Below are 13,725 nucleotides of genomic sequence, written 5' to 3' on the forward strand. Positions count from 1 at the left end.
TAGTACTTGTTACCCCCGCGTGGTGACGGCGGTGAGGGGGCCTACTCTTCGCCAGCGGCGTGGCGACACAGTTTTCCTCTGCACATCGTTGGTTCTGCGACGATGGTTGGCGGCTCTCCCATATACAGACAGGCTTGGAGCACCCTTGTATGGCAGTTGTCATTTGGCGGCAATGGTGGCAGACAATTGGCCTTCACAACCCAGATCTAGTCTATGTCGGATGGCGGCGGCCCAGAGCCCCAGACGGCCTTGGCAGCCCCATTTCAATGTTTTCGAACCCACCCATTCGTTGGTGTGGCATCCATCCGCTTGTCTTGTTGGGTTGCCAGTGTGCTTTGCTAGAATTTCTGATTACCATGTAGCCGTGATTACTAAAGTAATAAAGGTTAATTAAGAATTTGAACAGAGTTGGGGGTGTAGCTCAAATGGTAGAGCGCCCGCTTTGCATGCAGGAGGCACGGGGTTCGATCCCCCACATCTCCACTTCAGTGCGCTCGTTAGTGCACCAACCCAGTAGACCGTTTTTAGAAAGGATATATCAGTTTTAGAATCTTCAGTGTGGTCTATTTTCCTGAGTTTCTTGTATCTGGTCTTCTTCGGTATGTTCTCTTTGTTGGGTTTCATCGGTTTTCTTTATTCCTTTTATATTAATATATTTTACTTTTGCAAATACTTTGTCGACTTTTTTCAAAACACACATTGGACATTTTCTGTATATACTGGCTGAATATTTTTCAGATACACGTTGAACATTTTTAAAATATATGTTTTAACATTTTCTTTTGAATTGCACGTCATATATTAGTCCAATGCACAGTGATCACTTTTTGAATATGTGGTGAATATATTTTTAACACACACTGAACATTGTTTTAAAACGTGCAAAAGATTTGGTAAATTTTCCTGAGTTTCTTGTATCTGGTCTTCTTCGGTATGTTCTCTTTGTTGGGTTTTATCGGTTTTCTTTATTCCTTTTATATTAATATATTTTACTTTTGCAAATACTTTGTCGACTTTTTTCAAAACACACATTGGACATTTTCTGTATATACTGGCTGAATATTTTTCAGATACACGTTGAACATTTTTAAAATATATGTTTTAACATTTTTTTTGAATTGCACGTTATATATTAGTCCAATGCACAGTGATCACTTTTTGAATATGTGGTGAATATTTTTTTAACACACACTGAACATTGTTTTAAAACGTGCAAAAGATTTGGTAAATGTTAGAACATTTTTTAATCTTACCAATTTTTTTTCACAAATATTCTTTTACATTGTTTTATTTTTTAAATGATCACGACCATATTTTTCAGATGCTGAATTTCACAAACTTTTTTTGAAGGTGACCATGGCCGGTCCGTCGGCTATAATAATTATGCAATAAAAGTATAGCACTTTCCATGCGAGAAAACAAATCGAGAGGGTGTGCGACGGGAGAGGAGCAGGTGGTGTAGGGACCAGCGGCGGCGGCGGTGCAGAGGCAAGCGGGGCAGCGTCGCCGGCAACAGGTCGGGGACGAGGGTTGGGTTGGTCTTCTATGGCTGGGGCGAAAGCAAGATGGTGGAACTGAGAAAATGGATTGGTCAGCTCAGGAGCATCTAATACCATGTTAAGAGCAATTCTAGCAGACCCCGCAAAACGCCCAGCCTAAGGATGGCAATGGGTAGTGTATGGGCAGGGTATAGCAATACCATACCCATACCGGCCGTATAGTCAGTGGGTACAAAATTCTACCCATACCCGTACCCATGGGTATGAAATCTTAGCCGTACCCATACCCGACGGATACCCATACTCATTTGGTACCCGGCGGGTAGAATAAACAGTACACGAATTGTTCACATTTTTACACTCATTGATAGCACATTCTATGAAAAAAAAAATCAATTCTCTCAGCTCAATAACAAATACATGAGTACAACATACTCAAAAGTCAATGGGAGTAGACAAGTCACGTGACAAGTTAATGATTAATTCATGACAACTTAACATTAGTTCACAAGCGGGCAGGATATGGGTATACCGTCAATGGGAGTAGACAAGTCACATGACAAGTTAATGATTAATCATGACAACTTAACATTAGTTCACAAGCGGACATGGTATATATATGGGTATACCTGCGGGTACAAGGCTATACTCGTACCCTACCCATAACTTAATGGGTAGGGTATGGGTACTACCCATGGATATAAAAGTGTGCCCATACCTTGCTCATGTGGGTACGGTACCCACGGGTATCCGTATCCGTGGATAAAATTGCCATCCTTAGTCCGGCCCGCAAAAATTCCGGCGAGTATGCGGGTTCGGCCTAATTTTCCGGCCAGAAAAGAGTCCGCATGCTCAAGTATACTAGCCCAGCCCATGCATACCCTGTTGGCTGGCTTGAGTCAAAGCGATCAAAACCGTGTGCTGAGTGCCGAGCTGACTCCTCTCCTCCTCCTCCGTTCTTTTTCTTGATGTGGGAGTGGAATGAGGTGGACTGCCGCCGCCGACTTGACTTGGTTTGGTCAAAAAGACGCTTTGTTTGGCTAATTGGTTGACTTGGAAAAGGGGACCATGCACGTTCGATTTGATGGATAAAAAAGAAGATAGCGAGGCGGATGATAGTTGACGGGCGCCCGTTGTCGGGCCGTCGGCGGCGGCGCGTGGATGCCTCCAGGTGTACAGTACTTCCTCCGTAAAGAAATATAAGAGCGTTTATAAATTATTAAAATAATGATCTAAACAAAATGATGAACCGAAACAATCATCTGAAAAAACAGAATGATGTTCATTTTTTTCCGAAAAGAGGGACTCCCCGGCTTCTGCATCAGGACGATGCATACGGCCACACGGAATGATGTTCATGATTTAACTAACTTATACATATATATAATTATTAGTACTTACTACTAAGAAATTGGCATCAGCGCCACAAGTCCAAGTCTCATCACAGGAGGGAGGACCGAGGACTGGGACTGTGAGAGAATTTACGTGCATATATATTCCGATTGAATCTCTCATGTCGTTCATGCGTACAAGTTTGACTGACAGGCTGACTGACGTAATACGTGGTGGCGGGCAGCCCCCAGTGCACGCTCTCTTCTTTTGCTTGCCTGCTTGGACACGGTCCCAGTCCCATGCAGGACGTACGTACGCGCGCACGGGCAATGACGCTGCTAGTCAAGTAATTTTTTTTTTTTGACTCGAGACACGTACGTACTCGCTGTGTACGTACGTTGGAGTAGTTTACTGTCCCATTCGTACCCCTTGTTTGCTGATGGATAGAAAACGAGAGCCAGCCTCGTTGCAGATACACACTCCCTTCATTCGGAATTACTTGTCGCAGAAGTGGATGTATCTAATGTTTAGATACATTCATTTCTGCGACAAACAATTCCGACCGGAGGGAGTAGATAGAAACAAGAAGAAGAGATGGGTCTTTCTGAATTGAAGAAGACGAGATTGATCTAGGCGGCGACGATGACACATGTGATGTGAGGCCGCCGGATATATAGGATTGGCAACAGCCACCTCGTGTACGCCGGTCCAATTGTGCTAGCTAGATAGGTCCAGGTACGTACGTGCGCGGTGTGCCCTCGTCGATGCTTCCAACAAGCAGCTGTGACGGAGATTTCATTTTTTCCTCTTTGAATGCTCGGCTAATGGCGGGCGGGCGGGCGACGTAGACTGTTTTTCTGCTGGTCAAGACTTGAAAAAGAAAAACTGTATGGCTATAGGTCTTTGATTACAAGTGATTCTTATAAACGGCAAATAGCGAAAAAGTCAAAGTTAAACCTCTCAGGATGTTTTCCACAAGATAACGTTAGCACATGATTCTTTGAGGCCGCGGACTGGGAGAGAAATTACGTGCATATTCCGATTGAATCGCTCCTGTCGTTCACGCGTACAAGTTTCTTTTCGGGATGATTCATGCATACAAGTTTGACTGCCTGATTGACGTAGTACGTGGTGGCGGGCAGCCCCCAGTCTATCCCCCTATCTATTGTGTAAAAACTTTGTGTATGTATGAACTATGTATGGTGATCTCAATTACGATGAACTCGTTCTGTTTGTCCCGCAAAAGCCTTGAATTTAAAATTTACAGTTTCGTTTGAGGTTTCTGTTCTTTCATGGAGTTTTTCGGTCCGTATCCGAGACAACGAGCGAACCATAAACTGAGTGTACAGGTCCGTGCTTTGTGGGGTCTGCTAGAGATGCTCTAAGTCGGTTGAGATTTAGCAAGACTGTGTATGTTCATGTAACTTATGTGGAGCCTCGCTTCTCATCAAGGGATACACAAAAATTGTGGGTGAATGAACAGGCTAAGATTATATGGCGATCCATACGTACGTACGTGTCAGCCGTGGCTGCAGATACGTAGGTGTATTTTAGATAGGAACAAGAAGTTGAAGAGATGGATCGATCTAGAGGAGGATGGTGATGCACCACGCCGGATAAGCCAGGCGGCCAGCCAGCCAGCCGTCGATGCCACCAACCTCGGCATCGTAGGTCGGTAGCGTCGGTCCAAACTAGCAAGGCGCAGGTGTTGCGCCCCCGCCGATGCCTCCAACAAGCAGCTGACGCAGAGGCCCGCAAGTCACAATAAAATAATACTACTCTGCCGAGAGATATTTGCATGGCATGCATGGCTCATGGCCGGCCGATGGCTGCATGGCAGGCGGGCGCCGCGATTGACCGCCCGTCTCCATCCACGTGTTGCGTCGCCGGCGCCGCCTCCCGCTTGCTTCAGCTCCCATCCTTTCTAGAAGCCTCTCACGGTCTCACCCCACCCCGTCGCGCACGCCCACTAGCCCGCGCGGTCGCCCGCTATATATACCTTGCCTTCCCCGGGTCTCATCTCCATGCTCCATATACTCTCCCCTGCTCTCCCCTGCTTCTGCTTCTTCTTCTTCTTCCTGTCGATCACTGTACCTGCACTGCAAGAGACTTCTTTACCGATCGTTCAAGCAAGCGCCGAGGTTCGATTTGATCGTCAATGGATCATCTGCTGCACCACGGGCACGAGATGAGGAGGCCGTCCGTGCCCGGCCATGAGGCGGCGCTGAGGGCCGTCCAGAAGCCGCCGGCCAAGCCGTGGCGCGCGGGCGGCGGCTTGACCCCGGCGCCGACGCCGCCCAAGGTGTACCGCGTGGAGCCCCGGGAGTTCCGCGACCTCGTGCAGAGGCTCACCGGCGCGCCCGCCGCGGCCATGGCCAGGCCGCACCAGCACGGCCAGCACCAGCAGCTGCAGCGCGCGCCGACGCAGCCCGTGCCCGTGCGCCCCGGAGGTGTTGAGGACGCCGCCGCCGCGGGGCAGATGTACGCGCCCTGGTGCTCGTTCCCGCTCATGGGCACGCCGGCGTCCATGCACCCCGGCCTCGACGGCCACCACCTCATGTAGCTCCGCCTCCGGCATGCCGCCGCTCTTGTATGTACATCCTTGTTTTCTAGGACTAGGACAAGCAAGCTAGGCGCGTAAACTTCAAGGGAGCGAGTAAAAACTTCTTAATTAATATCCAGTTAGTTCTAAGTTCTTAGCAAACATAATACTCCCTGTTAAAAAAAGACAAATATAACACTCGTTGCTCCCTTTGTAATATTATTATTAGCTGCAGCACAAGATGTAATTACCAAGGATGAAGAGACAGTATGTTTGCGATGAACAAACTCACTGACGGTTAATCATTTTTTTTATCTGGCAATCACGGGGAAAGCTTCCCCACGGGAATACCAAGGACTACCTCTACGTCAGGTGAATGGAAAAAAAATTGCATCACTCACTTTCATTCTGGGTCATTAGATTTTCATTAAGTTAACAGATCGAACACTGTTCAGCTTCAGCCTCCCAACTTTTCTTCCTTGCGTAGCCGCCGGCCAACCCAACCCTAATCGTATGCCTGCCCCCGCACCCTGCGGCTATCATCGCCCCGCCCTCGCATCGAACTGCCCCATTGATGTGCTGGTCGCCGCCCCAACCATCCCTCTAAGCTTGCGCCGCGTGTGAACTACTCCGACGGCCCCTTGCATCCTCCCATCCTCTTGCATCCTTCCATCCTAAGATAGATAATGTGACTGCTGCTACCCTAAGATAGATAATGACCGCTGCTTCCCCTTAAGATAGATAGTGAGGTTGCTTCTTCTCCAGCGAGGTCTCTCATTCTCCGGTGAGGTCCGGCCTCCAAAATTAAAAGACTGGCACAAGAATACTATTTTAGGTACCTGAAAAATAGCAAAACTGTGAATATTATCGTTACCGAAAACGCAAGGATTATAGGGGTGTGGTTATTAACTGCGAGGATAGATGGTCACGCCAAGGCATAGCATGTGCCTTACTATCGTCTCCTTAAACCGATAGTTCGAGATAGTTGGGTGATGTGAAGGCGCTTATTACTCCTGGATCGACGAAGAGGCGAATTGCTCAGAATTTCTTGGGGGCCGATCCTTTTGGAAGGGTTGGGTGATCAACGCCGAGCCTTCCTAGGAGCCAACATCAACTGATACTTCGATTAGGTAGCTAGGAGGTGCTCGTTTGCATACTCTAGCTCTATCTAGCAATGTAATAAATTTATTTTAAACTTTTGGTTCAGCTACGCTATTTTAAACATTCGGTCCAGCTACTTTGGTTTTGCCCGAGTATTGTAAATTGTCTGATGTTGTGTGGTTGCCTCGTTTTTCAATAAAATTGGGGTGGATAACCCTTTCCTATAAAGAAGTAGATTCGCTAAATGTGTTTAACTGAAGTAGAAACATGCTCACCCATATCAGCAAAAGCTTTTACGTTCCTCATCACATATTTCTAGGGGACGAGGATAATGACCTCATCTAGATAGAGAAGTTTCAGTGCTCTTGAGTGTTGGTGACCCAAAGATTGTCGAATGTCAAAGGGGGGGAGGGATGGCAATTTCATCTCTAATGTGGGCGTTACACGAATATGAGAGTGCGACCCTATTTTAGGGTGACTTTGCATTGAGGGCAAAGGTCGTCTATCCTAGGGTTTTATGCAGAGTTTATCTTTTGTGTTTAGCACGTCTCTGGTCGGCGGAGATCTTTGGCCTTGTTTTTTTTTCTATTTTTACGAGGAAGATCTTGGCCTTGTTAGGGACATGTGAGCCCCAAATGATAGCAGTGTTAGGGTCCTTGCGAAGATGACAATGAGGCTAACTATTGGCGCACCCGAGGAGAAGTCACGTGACCAATAGTGATGAATCTCTTGTTAAGCATATGGCACAACCTGAAGTATCACAATAAGGAAAGCATCATACTTTTTAGGTTTATGGACATTTTCCCAGCAAACTAGATTGTTATCACTATTGCAAGATTGCTCGGTTGCCTAGCAACATGGGCTCTTCTTTAGGCATAACATAGATACATTTGAAAAAAACTTGTTTTAGCGAAGGAAAAGGTTAAAAAATAAAAAATGATCTACGCCCCAATTACAAGCTACAAACTGCTTTGAGTTCCAATCTAAGTGAACTTGGATCTTAGATTGCATAGTACGATAGATGCAACTTTTTGTCCCATGCGGAAAACTCTTCCTCGCGGTAGAGTGAGTTATGACATATACGGAAGCTGGGGGCGAAAAGGGGGCATTCGGTGAGGCAGCTTCTCGCTGGAAGCCCTCCGGTGGTGATACGTCCGCTAGCACGTAGATACGATAATTATTTCATATTGCGGCTCAAGTTTTCATTGGACCTAAATGAACACTGAATATAATTCCCTTGGTCAAATGCCAGGTTTTTTTTTCTAACTTGTGCAACTTGGTACAAGTCTTTTTTTGTGTGCGTGCGCGTGTGTGTGTTACTAGGGTTTTGGTTTTGGTTCAGCTCAAAGTAGTGTTGAGGAAGTGAAGAACTAGACCCTCTCCACTCTAGCTAGGGTAGTGTTACTAGTATGTAGCAGGGACGAGCGGTCTAGCCAGGGCCGGCCCGGGGGGGGGGGGGGGGGGGGGGGGGCAGGGGGGCGACCGCCCCGGGCCCCCAAGGTCCAGGGGGCCCCGTCAGGTCGCACATAGCCTATGGGCCTCGTAAGCATGGACGCTTATTCGTATTAGACCTGATCGATTAGGACTTGCATCAGCCGCAAGGGCCTAGCAGCCACGCAGGGCGTACACTCTGAGATGCAGCGAGTCCACGAGGATCGCGAGAAAATTCTGCAGCCGTGAGTTTCCTTCTGAGGGCGAGTCGTCACAATCCCTGTCCCAGGCCCCCGGTCACGAGGCGAGGTGCTGCCGCTTGGCGAACTGCCGCCTGGTGCAGTACGCCGACGAACTCCGCTCAGCTCTCTAGTCTTCAGGCGCTGGACACACGCACGTCGCCGAGCTCCTCCTACCGGAGCCAGACAAAAATCCATATCGCGTTATCGCCGAGATCTAACCGATCCAAGGCTTGTGATATCTACAGTTTATCATTCTCCTTGTACTATCTAGATTTATAATGAGTTCACGGTCGCTGGTCTGTTGCATTGCGTGACGCGACTTGCTCCGCCACCTGATCATGATACATCTCGTAAGATTCACAAACATAGGTGTAGAAGAACCCCCATAATTCGTGCACTGGCGTTTGCCCCCGTTCCATGCATGTAGCGCCGGCAATTGTCCTATATTAGCATTCTATAGGATTTCAGAAACCTGAATCTACGGTAGTTAAGTAATTTATCTTCATATAGCTTGCATTGTTCAAGCTTTCATATGACATTTAAAAAGTATATGAGTGAAAAATAATAAAAGAAATATTTGACATAAAAATGATTATTAGATGCATGTACAGGTTTATTGGTAAAATGTCATGTGTATATCAATTATTACTGCTATACTATTTTATATGAAAGGGCCCCGAGTTTTATGTTCGCCCCGGGCCCTCAAAATCTGAGGACCGGCCGTGGGTCTAGCTAGCCCGGCGCGCACGCACAAGACCGGCGGCGGCATTCCATTTCCATTCCATTCCGGTCGACCTTGCTGACCGGCCGGCCGGCGCGCGTGGGTCAAGTCAAAGATGCTGGCCCGTCGCACAGCCTCTTCGTATGTCGCTCGCGTGTAAAGTGTACGTACCACTCACTCACTTCAATTGCGTTGTAGCCGCCAGCCATACGCGGTTACATTGAGCCGTCGTGCAGGAGGAATTCCCCGTATGTATGTAACGCTGCATGACCGCTGGGCGCCGAGCGCTGTCAAAATCACGGGTCGACAAATTATTAGTGCAGGGCTGATCAATATATTAGCACGATGTGTTGCATCATTATCAAAAAAAAATTACAAAAACTTCCGAACTATTCATCCAACATCAAGGCAGTACAAAGAATATGTAGAATACAAAATGTTACAACCATGTCAAAAAAAATAACGAAAATTACGTCCATGTCCGTTGTTCATCTAACGACGACTACAAACACTGAAACGAGCCGTCAGTCTAGCTTTTACATGAACCCGCTTGATGGTACAGTTTGCTATAACGACTTAATAGAAGAAAATGAAACTAGTAAATAAAAATCTACACAACAACTTTATAACCATCGCATGAGCATTCCAAAGACTTCATGGTATCACATAACTTTTAGGGGTCATACTATTCGATTAAACCAAATCATCAGGGGCTTTCACGTGTGTTTACAAACACATTAGTCTCTTACTTATTTTTCTCATTTAATCACCCAAAATTCTCATGGGACACTATATGCACTTAGGGCATCTCAAGTAGCGACCCGCAAATTTCCACCAGCATCTGATCGCAGACAGGGGTGCCCAGTCCGCGGACACAGATGCGAGAGGCGGCCATCCAACGCTACCCGCATAGATCCGGCCTTCCTAATTTTTTTAAGGCCCACACGTTCAAATAGCCGCATACATAGAGTACATAAGTTCAAATAGACGCGTACATAGAGCACGTACGATTCAATAGCCGCATGCAACAGTAGTTTAAACTTAAAAAAGTTTAAATATTACATTTCAACATTATTGTCTCCTTCAACTGTCCACTGATACTCAATCAGATCTTCCTTCAAATGCTCGTGAGTTGGTCGATGCCGAATTTGTTGATGCATTTGAATAAACTCTTGAAATGTGGCCGGATTCTGGTATGAAAGTTTGATAGGATCATCCATTTTCTCAAATTCTAGAGCTGTGGCAGCATCCTCTCCCTCATCCTCGACGATTATGTTATGCATGATCACACAACATGTCATCACCGCCCACAAGGTCTCCAGATCCCATAATTTAGCAGGTCCACGAAAAACTCCAAAACGGGCTTGCATAACTCCAAATGCACTCTCCACATCCTTTCTAGTTTTGCTTCTATTAGCATCAAAGAGTACCGCAGCTTGCTCACATCCATTGTTTAGGGGTTAGACGATGGTCGATATCTAAAGGATGTTGACTTGTACAAGTAGCAAGCAAAATTGTTGTTTAAAAACTTATCTAAAGGCCAACATGAATCATTGAGACTGTCAATTTAGACTGGACCGTACTTTTTCCAGTATGCTTAACCTATATGTCATCTCAAGCATTTTAGTTTCTTTTTTGCAGCCTAATTAGATAAATAGCTTCTACTTCCCGAATCCTTCATGTTTATGATCATGTGTGATTCCTTGTCGTTGCTTAATGGCAGTCAAAGTTTGCTTCTGCAAGTCGATTCTTGGAATTTGAGTACCTGTACAAGTCTAGGCCAAAAATTTAAAAATCGGATGCAAGAAGAACAATTATTTTTCATCTCCAAGCAGTTGTGTGGCATAACGAAATTCTTATTTTCTGTAAGCATTTAATTTGTATAGAATTGAAATCACCTGGTTTGCATGAGCATTTCAAAGAGGCAAATATAACATACTACCTATGTGGGAAAAAAGGTTGGTATCTTGGTATTAGATTTAAATGTGATCAGTAATGCTTCTTGGTTGTAGTTGTGGTTTCGAAAGTGCCATGCTAGCAGTCATCGTATATTGCGTAAGTTGCATTTGTGTTGGGTACATCAAGGCGAAGATCAAGAGAAAGCATCAAGCTAATTCTAATGTGGAAGATGATGCCAAGCCTTTGAAGGACTCTGAAAGGTGTTTTTTTATTTGGTTCCATAGTCGTGGCCTCATGAGGTCCCTTTTCTTCGGTCAAACTTAAGCACTCATGTTAGCTTGTCTTCGCTTTTGGATTTTGCATGATTTCACCCGTTTATGCTCCATGGGTTGAGTCGTATGTATTCTCATTAGATGTACCACTGCATATGATTATCCTAAACTCAAATAATACAATATATGTATGTTTGATCAATGTGCTACTAATAGATCCTAATGTTATAACATGCAACCATATTAATGTACACGATGAGTGAGACTGAGGATCGAACATGACAACCGATTATGCCGAAGCAAGATAAGTGCGCACAGTCCCGCCTAGGTGGCGCCACAATCTCTAGTGTTATATAATTTGTGGCAGAATAGGTCAGCGCCAGAATAACGTACCTGAAGATCTCCCAAGTCTAAATAAAATATAAGATAATGTAATTTGTGGAGCGTAACGTCAACTCTGTTATGGGGCTGAATAGGGGGCACTTCGCCAAGTTATATTTATTGAATTTTTATTTATAGTTGAATACATAGATTTGGGGACAGAGCACCCATATTGTACTTGCACCTATAAGTAAAGGAATCCACCAAGCGTGGACACTAGCACGGATCCGGTGAGGAATAGGCTGACAGATCCACTCAAGAGATAAAAAAACAGATAGAAAAAAGAGAAAAATGGAGATGCGGGGGAGCGAACCCCGTGCCTCCCGCATGCAAAGCGGGCGCTCTACCATTTGAGCTACATCCCATCATTGTTGACACAAACCACTTCTTAGTCTTAATCACCATCAAATCAATCCCTTAATCACAAATGTTGTTATGCGGTTTGACCGATAAAGATTTTCGTAGAATATGTAGGAACCAATATGAGCATCCAGGTTCTGCTATTGGTTATTGACCGAAAATGTGTCTTGGTCATGTTTACATAGTTCTCGAACCCGTAGGGTCCGCACGCTTAAAGTTCGGTGACGATCGGTATTATGAGTTTATATGTTTTGATGTACCGAAGATAGTCCGGAGTCCTGGATATGATCAAGGACATGACGAGGAGTCTCGAAATGGTTGAGACAAAAAGATTGATATATTGGATGAATATGTTTGGACTTTGGAAGTGTTTCGGGTGAGTTCGGGCATATACCGGAGTACCGGGGGGTTATCGGAACCCCCCGGGGGGTTTATTGGGCCTCTTGGGCCCTAGTGGAGAAGATGAGGGGCGGCCAGGGCAGGCCGCGTGCCCCTCCTCATCTAGTCCGAATTGGACAAGGAGGGGGGGGGGGGGCGCCCCCTTTCCTTCCTCACATCTTTCCCTTCCTTCCCCTGTCCTACTCCTACAAGGAAAAGAGGAGTCCTACTCCCTTGGCGCGCCCTCCTCCAGGCCGGCCGCCTCCCCCCTTGCTCCTTTATATACGGGGCAGGGGGCACCCCTAGAGACACAAGTTGATCTATTGATCTATTCCAGCCATGTGCGGTGCCCCCCTCCACCATATTCCACCTCGATCATATCATAGCGGTGCTTAGGCGAAGCCCTGCGTCGGTAGCAACATCATCACCGTCACCATGCCGTCGTGCTGACAAAACTCTCCCATGAAGCTCTGCTGGATCAGAGTTTGCGGGACGTCATCGAGCTGAACGTGTGCTGAACTCGGAGGTGCCGTACGTTCGGTACTTGGATCGGTCGGATCGTGAAGACGTACGACTACACCAACCGCGTTGTGCTAACGCTTCCGCTTTCGGTCTACGAGGGTACGTGGACAGCACTCTCCCCTCTCGTTGCTATGCATCACCATGATCTTGCATGTGCGTAGAAATTTTTTGAAATTACTACGTTCCCAACAGATGACAGTGATGACGAAGCTGCCGGTGTAGGGCTTCGTCTACGCACTACGACGATATGACCGAGGTGGATTATGGTGGAGGGGGGCACCGCACACGGCTAAAAGATTAAATATCAACTTGTGTCTATGGGGTGCCCCCTAGCCACGTATATAAAGGAGTGGAGGAGGTGGAGGGCTGGCCCTCTACTATGGCGCGCCCTGGGGAGTCCTACTCCCATGGGGAGTAGGACCCCCCCCTTCCAAGTAGTAGGAGTAGGAGAGAAGGAAATGGAAGAGAGAAGATAAGGAAGGAGGGGGCACCACCCCTCCCCCTAGTCCAATTCGGACTAGGCCTTTGGGGGGCGCACGGCCTGCCCTAGGCAGCCCCTCTCTCTTTCCCGTATAGCCCAATAAGGCCCAATACTTCTCCCGGCGAATTCCCGTAACTCTCCGGTACTCCGATAAATACCCCAACCACTCAGAACCTTTCCCATGTCCGGATACAACCTTCCAATATATCAATCTTTACGACTCGACCATTTCGAGACTCCTCGTCATGTCCCCAATCTCATCTGGGACTCCGAACAAACTTCGGTGATCAAATCACATAACTCATAATACAAATCGTCACAGAACATTAAGCGTGCGGACCCTACGGGTTCGAGAACTATGTAGACATGACCGAGACTCATTTCCGGTCAATAACCAATAGCGGAACCTGGATGCTCATATTGGCTCCTACATATTCTACGAAGGTCTTTATCGGTCAAACCGCATAACAACATACGCTGTTCCCTTTGTTATTGGTATGTTACTTGCCCGAGATTCGATCGTCGGTATCTCAATACCTAGTTCAATCTCGTTACCAACAAGTC

At 46.5% G+C, this 13,725-nt stretch overlaps 1 protein-coding gene and 1 non-coding gene across 2 annotated transcripts; both read left to right on the plus strand.

Moving 5' to 3' along the window:
• The first annotated feature begins 410 nt into the window (after positions 1-410).
• Positions 411-483, plus strand: TRNAA-UGC (transfer RNA alanine (anticodon UGC)). The gene has a single exon. It is a non-coding gene; the product is annotated as a tRNA-Ala (tRNA).
• Positions 484-4,848: 4,365 nt separating this feature from the next.
• Positions 4,849-5,654, plus strand: LOC123066265 (VQ motif-containing protein 9-like). The gene has a single exon (XM_044489381.1). The coding sequence runs from the start codon at positions 4,990-4,992 to the stop codon at positions 5,392-5,394; it is 405 nt and encodes a 134-aa protein (XP_044345316.1). The 5' UTR covers positions 4,849-4,989; the 3' UTR covers positions 5,395-5,654.
• The last annotated feature ends 8,071 nt before the right edge of the window (positions 5,655-13,725 follow it).

Source organism: Triticum aestivum, chromosome 3B (assembly GCF_018294505.1).
Source record: "Triticum aestivum cultivar Chinese Spring chromosome 3B, IWGSC CS RefSeq v2.1, whole genome shotgun sequence".
Taxonomy (NCBI): Eukaryota; Viridiplantae; Streptophyta; class Magnoliopsida; order Poales; family Poaceae; genus Triticum; species Triticum aestivum.